General features: G+C 43.8%; 1 protein-coding gene across 12 annotated transcripts in view; it reads left to right on the top strand.

The window, feature by feature from the left end:
• Positions 1–15,108, top strand: part of MYCBP2 (MYC binding protein 2) — a 311,532-nt gene that overhangs the window by 176,051 nt on the left and 120,373 nt on the right. For all 12 annotated transcript variants that reach the window (XM_029055680.1, XM_029055702.1, XM_029055705.1 and 9 more), the window contains exons 35-40: positions 1,313–1,519; positions 2,075–2,206; positions 6,470–6,648; positions 7,968–8,110; positions 9,877–9,977; positions 12,114–12,332. In XM_029055680.1, coding sequence (XP_028911513.1) covers positions 1,313–1,519; positions 2,075–2,206; positions 6,470–6,648; positions 7,968–8,110; positions 9,877–9,977; positions 12,114–12,332 — 981 coding nt within the window. The remainder of the gene's footprint in view (positions 1–1,312; positions 1,520–2,074; positions 2,207–6,469; positions 6,649–7,967; positions 8,111–9,876; positions 9,978–12,113; positions 12,333–15,108) is intronic.

Raw genomic sequence — 15,108 nt, 5'->3', positions numbered from 1 at the left:
TGGCCTCCTCCTTCTTTTCTCTGTCTCTCTGTCTCCCCCTCCCTCTTTCTCCCTTTCCTTCTCTCCTATCTTCTCCCCCCTCAAAAGAGCAGTTACACAAGACATAATTTCTCAGCTGGAAAATCTATACCCCCCCAAAAATTTATAATATTGGGTGTGTATTTGCTGACTACGCTAGCGTAGGTGTACATGGGCCTGGTAAATGACAAAGCCTCCAGGTACTTACCACTTGTCCTGTTTAAGGCTATCCTAAAAGGTCTCATGTCCCTCTTCCTACTCTTCTCACCTTGCTATCCACACGGTGTTGGTAGAGGAAGTAGCGGGTCTCAGAACAGTCTCAAAAGTCTTGACCATTTGGCAGTAGAATGAGGAAATCAGGTAAGAATTTATAGAAGCCTGAGACATCCTCTCCTCGCCTGGCTTATTCCCGGACCAGTCGGAAGACAGATATGGAAATGTACTCTTTGGGTCCTCTCTGCCAATTTTTTAAAATCCATCTGGGCTAAAAAAGGACTAAAAATAAGTGGAACGCCTACCTGATCTCTCAGAATAATGAACGGTTAATGAAACAGTAGTCCTACTAGGGCACTCAAGAAGAATGTGGACTCAGCAACCTTAAAATGTTCTCCTCCAGTGTAAGGGAACTGGCTGAGAAGTTCATGCTGATGCTGTTTCCTCCTCCTCCCCGCAGTTAAAGAGGAGCATTGTCAAAGTTCAGTTAATCAGTGGTATTTATTGAGCACTCACTGTGTGCAAACCACTGTATTCAGTACTTGGGAAAGTTCCAGACAACAGAACTGGTAGATGTGATTCCTGGCCCCCTCAAGACTGTAAACTTGTTGTGAGAGGGTACATGTCTCCCAATTCTGTTATACTTTATACTCTCCCACGTACTTAGTACAGTACTCTGTCCACAGTAAGCGCTCAGTAAATACCGTTGATTGATGGAGCGAATAATCTACAGGAGGAGCTCTTTCCTTCATTTAAACTCACAATTTAATACCCAAATGGAAGTATTTTCAGTATTTTGTGGTAATCCAAGTATCAAAACTCAAGCAAAGTAATTAGGTGGAGCTTTTTAAAAGTGATGAACTCTACAGATCCTGCAGTTAAAATATGCTTTTCTCTGCTGAAATGCAAATGTTATTGGTCGAGTCATTTTGGAAACCTTCAAATGAAAGGTGTATCAGAGTGCCGTAGTAATGCGCTCTCGTCAGGTCAGAGGAGTGAAAATGTTCATGTAATTTAAGTGACTTCCTCATTTCCTGAAAACACAATTCCAAATGTTACTGATAAGTTGTGATGCTTGCAGGTCGACGGGCTCAACTCTCTCCATTCCGTCAAATCCAGCGCTAGTCGGTTCACTAAGACAAGTCAAGGAAGAAGTTGGAATACTGGAAATGGATCTCCCGATGCGATCTGCTTCTCTGTAGACAAACCCGGTGTGGTCGTGGTGGGATTCTCTGTCTACGGAGGAGGGGGAATTCATGAATACGAATTGGAGGTGTTAGTCGACGATGTAAGTTTCGGTCTTACAGAAACATACCGGCAAAACTCGAGAATCCCTTGACGGAACCCCTCGTCAGATGGGTCGACATGAGCTAAAGGATCATTAGGGTGGGCTCAGGGTAGTCTGTGCTTCAGTTGATAAGAGAAGCAGCGTGGTTCAGTGGAAAGAACCCGGGCTTGGGAGTCAGAGGTCATGGGTTCGAGTCCCAGCTCTGCCACTTGTCAGCTGGGTGACTGTGAGCAAGTCACTTCACTTCTCGGTGCCTCAGTTACCACATCTGGAAAATGGGTTTTAACTGTGAGCCTCATGTGGGACAACCTGATTACCCTGTATCTACCCCAGCACCTAGAACAGTGCTGTGCACATAGTAAGCGCTTAACAAATATTATTATTATTATCAGTTCATGTTTTGAGTCTCCTGATGTGAGACTAGCGGCTGTCAGCAAGCAGAATGATGCTAACTAATTGAGAATGGACTGTCTTTATCTAAATACACGACTTTCCTAGTTGCCCAACTGCAGCTTGCCCATAAACTTTAACACGTTTCATTTTTTATGTCATCAGAGCGAACATGCAGGCGATGCAACTCATTCTCACCGATGGACATCGTTAGAGTTGGTCAAAGGGACCTATACAACTGATGATTCTCCCAGTGACATAGCTGAAATCAGACTGGATAAAGTTGTTCCCTTGAAGGTAAGATTAAAAAAAAAATCATTTTTATGTGATTTATACTGAGAATCAGCGTGGCCTAGTGGAAAGAGCAGGGGTTTGCTATCGATGTCTACTTGTTTTGTTTTACGTGTTTTGTTTTGTTGTGTGTCTCCCCCTCTTCTAGACTGAGCCCGTTGATGGGTAGGGATTGTCTCTATTTGTTGCTGATTTGTACTTTCCAAGCACTTAGCACAGTGCTCTGCACACAGTAAGTGCTCAATAAATACGATTGAATGAATGAAAGTTTGGGAGTCAGAGGAGCTGGTTTCTAATCCTGCATCCACCACTTGTCTGCTCTGTGAACTTGGGCAAGTCACTTGAGTTCTCTGTGCCTCATCTGTCTCATCTAGAAAGCAGGGATTAAGACTCGGAGCACAATGTGTGACAGTAAATGTGTCCACACAATTATCTTGTATCTACCATCTGCAAAATAGGGATAAGAGTATGAGCTCCATGTGGGACAGGGACTGTGTCCAACCTGATTAGCTTGTATCTACCCCAGTGCTTAAAACAGTGCTTGGCACATAGCAAGTGCTTAACAAGTACCATAATTATTATTATTATTATTACCCCAGCACATAGTTCATTGCCTGGCATATCTTAAGGGCTGAGCAAATCCCATTTGAAAAAAAAAATTAGTAAGTGTTATAAAATGATTAATCAATAATAAAATTTGTGGAAGTTTTCCACTATTTTAATTGAAGAACTTAGCCACCATATAGCTCTTATGGCTCATCTGTTTATTTGGCAGTTAGTCTCACATACCTTTGAGTTGTAAAAGATTCCCATATTCACAGATATCAGGCATTATATAATCATTAGTAGTCCTTTCTCAGCTTGAACGTAAATCAACATTGTAATTGCTGGAAAAAGCTAATGTTTTATTAAAACGGAAAATAACTTGATTTACTATTCTCACCATATGAAAAATAACCCCCAGAATAGATTATACATTTTCTCAGCCCCAAATTCTACCTATAAAAGAGAATAATCTTTTTTTTCCCAAATAATATGGTATCTGTAATCTAAGACTACATGGTGATGACTGCTACTGGTGTAGAGAGAGAGAGGTGGTATTTGTTAAGCGCTTATATGTGCAAAGCACTGTTCTAAGCGCTGGGAGATACAAGGTGATCAGTTGTCCCACGTGGGGCTCACAGTTTTAATCCCCATTTGACAGATGAGGTAACTGAGGCACAGAGAAGTTAAGTGACTTGCCCAAAGTCACACAGCTGGCAAGCGGTGGAGCCGGGATTCGAACCCATGAACTCTGACTCCCAAGCCTGGGCTCTTTCCACTGTACCACGCTGCTTCTCCATGTGTACACACATGACTTTTCCCAATCAGTGTGGCCTAGCGGATAGAGCCCGGGCCTGGGAGTCAGAAGAACCCTGGCCCTATTCCCAGCTCCTCCACTTGTCTGCTGTGTGGCCCTGGTCAAATCACATAACTTCTCTGTGCTTCGGTTACCTCGTCTGGAAAATGGGAGTTAAAGCTGTGAGTCCCACGTGACACATGAACTGTGTCCAACCTGATTAGCCTGTATCTACCCTAGCGCTTAGTACAGTGCCTGGCGCACAGTAAGCACTTAAAATATACCATAAATAAAAGTAAACAAATAAAAAAATGTGGGATGACAACCAGTGTGCAGAAGCCTGTTCCAGCAAGTACCTGGGCAAATCCTCCCCACACCCAAGTATCCACATGGGCTGTTACACATGCCTGACTGCTGCACTCAATGCTTCTCCCTAAGGCAGCACATCATTCAAGTTGTGAGGTTAGACAAGTTGGAAAAAACTGTACTCACAAGACCTGGCTCAATCAGTGGTATTTATTGAACACTTCCTGTATGCAGACCACTGTATTAAGTGCTTGGGAGAGTACAGTACCAACAGAGCCAGTAGATGGGAAACCAGCACAGAGGGATCTTACAGTCCATGGGGGAGACAGATGTTAAAATAGATTAGGGCTAGGAGAAAATGGCGTAGTGGATTCATTCATTCATTCATTCATTCAATAGTATTTATTGAGCGCTTACTCTATGCAGAGCACTGTACTAAGCACTTGGAATGTACAATTCAGCAACAGATAGAGACAATCCCTGCCCAATGACGGGCTCACAGTCTAATCGGAGGAGATAGACGGACAAAAACAAGACATCATCATCACGATAAATAGAATTAAGGGGATGGACACCTCATTAACAAGATAAATAGGGTAATAAGGGCTGAAGGTGGGGTGAATAAAGGGTGCAAATCCGAGGGCAAGGATGACAGGAAGCAGAGGGGGTAGGGGAAAAGAAGGATTAGCTGGGGAAGGCCTTCGCTAGGAGATGTGATTTTCATAAGGGGCTTCAGACCGTGAGCCTCACGTGGGACAGCCTGATGACCCTGTATCTCCCCCAGCGCTTAGAACAGTGCTCGGCACATAGTAAGCGCTTAACAAATACCAACATTATTATTATAAGGCCTTGAGGGTGGAGTGAGTGATGGTCTGGCAGATATGAAGGGGGAGGGAAGTCCAGGCCGGAAAGGAGGCGGCATGTGGCCCAAGGGGTCGGCAGTGAGTTAGATGAGATCGAGGTAGAGTGAGTAGGTTGAGGAGTTTCCGTTGACGTGAGGTGGACGGGCAGCTCCTGGAGACTCTTGAGGAGTGGGGAAGGAGATGAACGTTTCCGTAGAAAAACGATCTGGGCAGCAGGAAGAAGTTCGGACATCAGCTCGATGGTCTTGTCCTCGATCACCGAGTCGGGCTCCATGGCTGGGGTAGACACAAGGTTGGACACAGTCCTTGTCCCACGTGGTCTTAATTCCCATTTTACAGATGAGAGAATTGTGACACAGAGAAGTTAAGCGACTTGCCCAAGGTCACTTAACCCAGGGTTCTAATCCCGACTCTGCCACTTGTCTGCTCTCTGACCTTGGGCAAGTCATTTTAACTTCTCTGGGCCTCAGTTACTACATCTGTAAAATGACCCATAGAAAGTACGTTTGGTACCCTAGTACTTTTAGGAATCGTCTTCCCATATGGAATGAGCCATTAAGATATTGGAATCTAATATAGAAAAGGTGATAGGAGGACATGCAGCCAAAGTATAATAATAATTGTGATATTTCTTAAGTGCGTACTATGATGCCTGGGAGTCAGAAGGTCATGGGTTCTAATCCCAGCTCTGCCACTTGTCTGCTGTGTTACCTTGGGCAAGTCATTTCATTTTTCTGTGGCTCAGTTACCTCATCTGTAAAATGGAGATTGAGACTGTGAACCCCATGTGAGACGGGGATTGTATCCAACCTTCTGCGTCATTCTGATTTGCTCCCTTTATTCACCCCACAGTGCTTCTGAAAATACCATAATTTATGCATTCACATTGTCTGCCTCGCCCTCTAGACTGAGCTCATTGTGGGCAGGGAGCGTGTCTACCGATTCTTGTTGTATTGTACTCTCCAAAGTGCTTAGTGCAGTGTTCTGCACACGGTAAGCACTTAATCTATGTTTGATTGATAGATTACAGAGAGACTGAGAGGAAAGGCAGTGTAATCTGTGGAGAGCCAGTCAGGTTTCAGGGATGAAAGGAATTTTTGGGTCAGGAGCAAGTTAAGGATGAAGGGAAGCTTTCTAGTGATGGAATGGGGGTTCCACGAAGGGAGAGTGCAAGGAGTGGGGAAGGGTTGGATGGAAGTGAGCTGATAGGGACTCTGGCATGGGGAGAGGAGTTGAAGGGGGCCTGTTGGGAAAATAGGATAAGGATATGTGGGAGAGACTAGCCTCTAGTCTGTGGGTTCCTTGTGGCAGGGAATGTGCCTAACAATTCTGTTGTATTGTACTCTCCTAAGCCCTTAGTACAGTGCTCTGCACTCATTAAATGCTCAGTAAATACCATTGATTGATAGATTGATTGGAAATGGGAGGGGGTGTGGTAAGGGGTAGGGAGGAGCTGGATGGGAGTGAGCTGGGCTGGATATTGTCATATTCCAGACCCTGAAGGACAGATCGGTATGATGTCTGTGTGTGTGTGTGTGTGTGTGTGAGAGAGAGAGAGAGAACATATATTTGAAAAATTTAAACATTTTTGAAAATTCCTCAGTCTTTTCATCCCTGCATCCCCATTCTCACTTCCTGTTTCACTAAAAAGAAATGTGAGGTTATGGGTCTAGGCAGAGTTTTCTACAGAGGATCATAGGGTGAAGAAGACTCACTCAGGTGCATTCCTCATGTTTGCTTTTTCCATTTTCTCTTTTGCAGGAAAATGTAAAGTATGCAGTGCGTTTGAGGAATTATGGAAGTCGTACTGCCAATGGAGACGGAGGAATGACCACTGTCCAGTGTCCAGATGGTGTCACGTTTACATTCAGTACATGTAGTCTCAGCAGTAATGGCACAAATCAAACAAGAGGACAAATTCCACAAATCCTTTACTACAGGTGTGTATGTGGGGTAAGAAGTTTGACTCTCCATATCGAAGAACCAAAGAAAAGGTGTCCAGTGTGATATTTGAAGATGAAGAATTTTGAACTCATGCTTTTCTCTATCACATATACTGGGAGATGTCATCAATTGGTCAATCAATCACTGGCCTTTCTTGAGCTCTTACTGCATGCAAACCATGTGTCTAAGCACTTGGGAGAGTACAATACAGCAAAATTGTAGTTACATTCCAAGTCCACAGCAAGCTCACAGTTTAGAGAGTGAGCAGACAGTAATAAAAATAAATAAATTATGGACACGTACTTTAAATTCCTAGCTGATGTAATATTAATTCATATTGGATGTAGAGTGAATTATTTTTAATTTAGCCTCACTGCACTGATTGTGTATATGAATGCTTAACATTAGTGGAGTTATGGCTAATCATTTAGCTTCATTAACTAGATAAATAATGGTCAATTAATTATTGAACTAGATAAAAGTTTTGGAAGTGTTTTCTTTTTTTGGTATTTGTTAAGCACTTAATATGTGTCAGGTACTGAACTAAGCACTTGGGTCGATACAAGGTATTCAGGTTGGACACAGTCCATGTCCCACATGGGGCTCCCAGTCAGTCCCCATTTGATAGATGGGGCACTGAGGCACAGGGGAGTGAATGACTTGCTGAAGGGCATGAAGCAGATAACTGGCAGAGCCAGGATTAGAACGCTCATCCTTCTGACTCCCAGGCCCCTGCTCTATCCACCAGGCTACGTTGCTTTTCCCTAGATAGAAATTCAGTCTATCAGTGTAGTGTCACAAAGTTTGACCACCTCTTATGTCACCTAACCCATTATCTATGACCTTATGGATATATCCTTGTTTAGAAAGTTATTTTAATAGGGACATCTGTTCACCACTGTGTGCAAAACACTGTACTAAGTGTGAGGGTGTTTTATTTTAGGATCTTAGACTTTAGGTAGAGATCATTTCATGGGTATTCTAGACTTTCTGTCAGATTTTAATCTCTGCTAGATTGTAAATCCCTTGAGGACAGCGATCGTCTCTGTTCACTCTTGTACTCCCAAGTGCTCAGTACAGTGCCCTGCACACAGGAAGCGCTCAATCAGTACCATTGGGTGGATGGCAGATAAAGATAATCAGATTGGACACGGGTCCTGTCCGACACGGGGCTTAGAATGTAAGGAGGGGGGAAGGCGTGTGTTTAATCCTCATTTTCATGTTGTGAAGAGCATATATTTGTAACATCTATAGGGCCCAAAGAAAAAACTCCATGCCCAGTGATGTAGCCTTTTCTTAAATCTTAAAATGGCAGGAGCGAGTATGATGGAGATCTCCAGTCCCAGCTTTTAAGTAAAGCTAATGAAGAGGATAAAAACTGTAGTCGAGCCCTCTCCGTTGTCAGTGCTGTGGTTCGAGCTGCCAAAGACCTGTTGCACAGAGCTCTTGCTGTAGATGGTAAGACTATTCTTTTCTCTTTTCCCCATAATTAGTATTCAGCCCTCTACCACCCTTCTGTAAGAGGATACATCGGAGGCATGCTTAAGCTTGAGAAATTGCCTACAGAGGAGTGATAGCCCAAAGCAGGACTGTGCAAGCAGAAATTTTTCAGCCTGGTTGCTCTATGCTGTGTTTGAATTAATGATGGTTATTTTTTTCAACACTTACCAAGTGCCAAGCTCTGTACTAAGCCCTGGGATAGACAAAAGATCATCAGATTTAATAATGATAATTTTAAGTGCATTCTATGTGCCAGGCTCTGTACTAAGCCCTGGAGTAGATAGATGATTGGGTTGGATACGAACCCCGTCTCACATGGCGCTCATAGTCTTAATCCCCATTTTACAGATGAGGGAACTGAGGCGCAGAGAAGTTAAGGGACTTGCCCAAGATCACACAGCAGACAAGTGGCAGAACCAGGATTAGAACCCAGGTGTCGCCCAGGGGGTTCACAGTCCGTGGGAGGAAGAGCAGGTAGTGAATCGCTATTTTTCAGATGAGGAAACTGAGGCGCAGATGTAAAGTGACTTATCCAAGGTCACACAGCAGCCAGGTGGTGAAGCTGGGTTTAGACCTCTGATCCTCTGACTTCCTGGCCATGTTGCTTTTCTTCGTATCCCAGTCTTTGTCCCACTTCTGAAATCTTTGTTGTTGGTTTGGGGTTGGTTTTTTTTTCCCCAAAATTGATGAGTAAGTGAAGGATTTCTCCTGCTTTCTCACAAAATCCCAAGTTTTGTTTAAAGCTTCATAAATTCTTAAAGGCAGATTTGTAGTAGAAACATTGTCTATAATTTTTTTTCAAAGCTAACTAGCAAAAATCACAACAGAAAACTCCCGATTACACGGATGCAGATCTTCCCAGTTGAAGATCTGAAGATCCTCGCCCTCCTTGCTGCATGTGGGGAAAGGGCAGCGGCGATGGCAGTGGTGGGCTCAGGCCAAGGGTTTTCTGCCTTTGCCATAAGAGTGGCGTGAAGGAAGAGGGGGCTTGGTTAATCCAGCCCTGCTCCAACCCCGTGGCTCTCACAGTGGAAGTTCCGTTTATTTATCTGGGTCATCCACTGCGTCCACCGGTTGGATAGTGGGACAGAAATGAAAGGATTTCAGTGTGTGCCTGCATTTTGGCAGCCAAGATGGCCAGTTCTTTGACTCAAGCTGTGCCTTGTATCGACATTTTGGACGAGGCGCACAAGCAGAGTAGCCTCTAGTCGTGGCCATGAGAGCCATGTGACACGAGTGCTGCTTTTCTTTGCTCGAGAGGCTAATGATAAAAAAACCGCGGTACCTGTTAAGCACTCAAACGCTCTTCTGTTCACTGAGGTAGACAAAATCCAGTCAGATCAGGCACAGTCCCCTCCCACTTGGGGCTCCCAATCTAGGCCTTGACAGATGTGGGGGTTGCCCCGGAGCCTCCGAATCTCCACGCTTCAGGGCGAGATCCACGTAGCCCAGATCGGAGAATCCTCAGCTCTGACACAGTGCCGAGCCATCGCTGAATATTCATTCGGTTCATTCATTCGTATTTATTGAGCGCTTAATGTGGGCGGAGCACTGTACTAAGCGCTTGGGAAGTACAGTTCAGCAACACATAGTGACAATCCGTGCCCACAACGGGCCCACAGTCTAGAAGATTCGTCATAGATCCGGATGCTGTAGGCCAAAGTTGTACTGCCTCGATTTTGCAGTGTTGTAATTGAGACGACTGGCTTCATTTCTTTGTTTAGCCGATGACATTCCAGAACTGCTTAGCTCTTCCAGCCTGTTTTCCATGCTGCTTCCCCTTATAATAGCCTACATCGGACCAGTCGCTGCAGCTATTCCCAAGGTATGTAATTCCATGTTTAATGTGTGAATTTATGATTTAAAAGTTCTGTTCACTATCTAAGGCATTCTTTTCCCTCAGTGAAAAATTTAAGGGGAAAATAGCAAACAGTGGCTAATCAGATGTTTCAATAATCAGTCAGCAAGCTAGCCTTGTATTTTTCATTATTAAGTAAGAATCATTTTGGTGAACAGCGAGCGAGTAACATAGGTGCCAAGAGAGAACTTTCCCTTTATCTGCAACACCGAGTCATTTAGTTTAAAGATGCCAGTGATAGAAAACAAAAATCTCGATAGGATTATTTAAGCGCTTGGATGTGTTTCCGAGGGAAGTTTAAGAATCCCCATCTTTAGAGATCTTAAAAATGGCATCGGACTGTACCTTGCCCCAGCTGAAAAGCGGTCTTCAACAGGGGAGCCATTCCTTGGCTAATTCCCACCCTTGAGGATAAGATTAATAATTCTGTTCTCCAATGAACACTCTTGTTGATATGGTGATCATTCATTCATTCATCTCTAGACTGTAAGGTTCCTGTGGGCAGGGATCATGTTTACCAACTATATATTATACTTTTCCCCCATTAGACTGGAATCCCTGAGAACAAGGATCATATCTTTTATGGTGGGTCAGTCACTTACTGGAGTGTTCTGTACACATTAGGTGCTCGGGAATGGTCTCGATGATGGTGATGATGATCTCTTCAAGCTACTACAGAAGAATTGGAGTTGTATTTAGATTTTTGAATCAGAGCATCCTGACTGTCCTTAAATAGATTACCCACTAAGCCAAAAATGGTTTTCTCTTCCACTCCCGTTCTTTCTCTAGAAACTTCTCCATCAACCCGAAACCTGGAGAAGTCTCCCTTACCCACCAAAATCTAGACACTCAGTACTCTCATAATTACCTCGCATTTTTGCATGATTTGGGTGGGGTGATTCCGTGATTAATTAAGTCTACCTACTGCGGGAACAGGAGACAGGAGGGGAGAAGGAAGAAGAAAGGAAGAGGGCACTTGAGACTGTATCTCTTACTTCTATTGCTCTCGCCCACCTGTGTATACAGAAGACAGTTAGTGATTTGTTCTCACCGTCCTCTCCCATCTCTTCTTCCAAACTCCTGCCTGCACCACTATCACTACTTAAAATTATAAATTAAAATTTAAATTATAGCATGCGATTTCAAAAAAAATCATCTTAATCCCTCCTCCAAAATTGGGGTAAGGGAGAGGAGAAGTTAGACAGCAGAAGGCGATTTACAAGTGAATACGATACTTATCTCTTCTCCTATTTCCAGCAACAGCCATATTCACTGAATACCTTTCCATACTTTCATTCATTCATTCAATCATATTTATTGAGCACTTACTGTGTGCAGGGCACTGTACTAAGCGCTTGGAAATTACGGTTCGGCAACAGAGACGATCCCTATCCAACAACAGGCTCATAATCTAGAAGGGATGAGACAGACAACAGAATAAAACAAGAAGACAGGCATCAGTACTTCTCTTTCCTCACCCCAACCCGAGTCCTTCCCGATGGCCCTCCCTATTCCCTCAGAGTCCCTTTGTTTGCTCAGCATATTTCCTGGCCTCCATAGTGTTAGACCCCTGTCTTGGCATTTCAGGGCGAGGGTAGATGCTTCGAAGGTGCCTGGCCTCCAAGGCACTTGAGTTGTTTGAGGGTTTGAGGAGTTGAGCGTATAGGACTTTGTATGACAGCGTTCGGAGGAGCCGTTGATCAACTGGTGATGCAAATGCCGCCCCACACAAATAGAGTTAATTGATGGCTCCTGAACCTGAGTCTCCAAAGAATCATTAGAAATTTGCTTGTAATTGATCATTTGAGTTGTGGTGTTTATACAGAATATTCAGTGGAAACATTTAGTAACTTGGAAAACTAGATTAACGTGCCCAATTATATTACTGGGAACATCTCAACATGGAAGCTTGGGATTTATCGAAATGATCCGTGCACTGGAAAGACTATCATTCTAAACAGAATTTGAAATGTACGGCAGTATGCACCTAGGAAAACCAGGGAGGGAAAGTTTGTTGAGAAAATTGAATGGCAGAGACTTAAATGGTAAATCCTTGTCTTCAGTTCTGCATAGTGTTTTATCCCATGTTCTTTTATGCCGCAGGTGGCTGTAGAAGTCTTTGGCCTTGTCCAGCAGCTGCTTCCTTCGGTTGCCATTTTGAATCAGAAGTATGCCCCTCCCGCCTTCAATCCCAATCAGTCGACAGATAGCACCACAGGAAACCAACCTGATCAAGGCCTTTCGGCTTGCACTACCTCGAATCATTATGCCGTCATTGAGAGTGAGCACCCCTATAAACCTGCCGGAGTAATCCACTACAAGGTAAGTGCTGCATCTGTGCCCATTTTCAAAGGCGGGCTGTATGCATTCTCTTAAAAAAAAAAAAAATCTAAAGTACATTTACTAGGCTGTGTGAGTTGGATTCTGGGGGTTTCTTCCCCCCCAAAAATGCAGAGATCTCTATCTCTGGCTCTTTCTGTCAGGATCGGGCTAAATAAATAAAAAGTACAGGCAGAAGTGGGGTGTCAGTTACATGGCGGAGCGATGGTGATTGGGAAAGGAGGGATGATAAGAGGGGAGCTTCCAAAATAAGTTATTCTTTTCTTGTGTCCATAATAATAATAATGATAATTGTGGTATTTGTTAAGTGCTTACTATGTGCTGAGCAGTGTACTAAGCACTGGGGTAATTATAAGATCATCAGGACCCACATGGGGCTCATAGTCTAGATAGGGAGGAGCACAGGTAGTGAACCCCCACTTTGCAGATGGAGGGAACTGAGGCCCAGAGAAATTAAGTGACTTGCTCAAGGTCACATAATTCATCTAATCATATTTATTGAGCACTTACTCTGGGCAGAGCACTGTACTAGGCACTTGGAAAGTACCCAAGCGCTTAGTACAGGACTCTGCACACAGTAAGCGCTCAGTAAATACGATTGAATGAATGAAAGTTCAGCAACAAAGAGAGACAATCCCTGCCTACACCAGGTTTACAGAATAGGAAATGACAGAGCCGGGGTTAGAATCCACATCATCTGACTCCCAGGCCCATGTTCTTTCAACTGGGGCACACGGCCTTCTCTAACCACAGATGAAATGGAGCTTCACCCGTTTGTCCACGTGCACGTGTGCGCACACAAACACATTCAGGAGAAGCGCTCAGGTAAGATGCCCAAAATCAGACACCTAGCTGATGTGGAACCCAATAATCAGTCAATTGGTAAAAATCACTGAGGGCATTCTCTATGCCTAACACTGTACTAGGCACTTGGCAGAATACAGAAGAGTTCAAAGACCTGATCCCTGCCTTCAGTAACCAAAGCACGCATACAAATGGATGAACATTCAGGGATACGAGACAACCAGAGAGTCGCAACTGAGTCCAAAGCCAGAGGGGAATAGCAATATAGAGAGAAAAACAAAAAATGGAAAGGAATTGGTGAGAAATGCATTGTAACTCAGGCAAAGGCCAGATACATCTTTTTGTTCAAATAAATTGCAACATTATTTAAATATGTTATTTGATGATTATGGTACTTATGAGGTACTTACTGTGTGCCAAGCACTGTTCTAAGCACTAGGGTAGATTCAAGTCATTCAGGTTGAACACAGTTCCTGTCCTTCTGCATGGGGCTCACAGTCTTCATCCTCACTTTGCAAATGAGGGAACTAAGGCCCAGAGAAGTGAAGTGAATTGTTCAAGGTCACACAGCAAATATGTAGCGGAGCCAGTATTAGAACTCAGGTCCTTTGACTCCCAGGCCCGTGCTGTATCCACTAAGCCACGCTGCTTCTCACTTAAAGCTTCTTTAATTCGGAAAGCTTCAGAAAATATAGACGTGACAGAAGCTCCATCAGAAGTGATGGATGAGCCTCAAGCCTGATGTAGTAATCATAATAATAATAATTTTGGTATTTATTAAGCACTTTCCATGGGCCCAAGCACTCTGTTCTATATAGAAGGCAACTTGTCCACTCATCCTGGGGAGGAGGAGAGGAAAGAAGAGAAGGAGAAGGAGTATTGAGAGAAGGAAGAAAACTGGGAAAGCAACTAGTTGTCCTGAGCCTCTGGTTCCCTTTAAACCATTCTGAAAATACAGAATGTGAAATAGGCCAAGGAAACAGAGTGGCCTAGTGGAAAGACCACAAGCCTGGGAGTCCCAGGACCAGGCTTCTAATCCCAGCTGCACTACTTGCCTGCTGTGTGATCTTGAGCAAGTCACTTCACTTCTTAAAATGGGGATTGAAATCTGTTTCCCTCTTATATAGACTGTGATCCCTGTGTGGGACAGTGACAGCCACCAGCCTGATTAAATTGTGTCGTCTTCAGCACTTAGTACAGTGCCTGACATATAGTAAGCACTTAGCAAGGGTCATTATTATTATTCCAAGTGCTTGGTTTAGTGCTCTGCACAATGTAGGCTAGAAATTCCTGGGGGGCAGGGACTGTGCGTATGTATTCTGTTGGACTCTCGCCAGTCCAATAATAATAATGATGCTTGTTTATTAATCAATTGCCCATGTGAAGTTGCTGTGTAAAACTATGCATGAAGGCCATTACGAGGAATGGTATCTTTGTTAGAGTTATTATCAGGGAAAACATTTTAGGCAAAATGTCAATACTGACCCATAGAAAGTACGTTTGGTACCCTAGTACTTTTAGGAATCGTCTTCCCATATGGAATGAGCCATTAAGATATTGGAATCTAATCTAGAAAAGGTGATGGGAGGACATGCAACCAAAGTATAATAATAATAATTGTGATATTTCTTAAGTGCGTACTATGTCGCAGGCATTGTACTAAGTGCTAGGTTGGAGGTTGGACACAGCCCCTGTCCCACATGGGGCTCACATTCGTAAACCCCATTTTACAGATGAGGTAACTGAGACCCAGAGAAGTACAGTGACTTCCCCAAGGTCACATATCAGACAAGTGGCAGAGCTGGGTCCAAACCAGATCCATCTGACTCCCAGACCCGTGCTTTATCCACTAGGCCATGATGAGATGCATGCCCTACATATGTACATAAGAATGGAAATAGCTGGGATATGTTGAGATATTTTGGATTAGAATATCCAGGGTTTGCTATTTAAG

The sequence above is a fragment of the Ornithorhynchus anatinus genome, chromosome 2 (genome assembly GCF_004115215.2).
Source record: "Ornithorhynchus anatinus isolate Pmale09 chromosome 2, mOrnAna1.pri.v4, whole genome shotgun sequence".
Lineage (NCBI taxonomy): Eukaryota > Metazoa > Chordata > Mammalia > Monotremata > Ornithorhynchidae > Ornithorhynchus > Ornithorhynchus anatinus.
The sequence above is the reverse complement of the archived record's forward strand: the minus strand, read 5'-3'. Positions and strand labels throughout refer to the sequence as shown.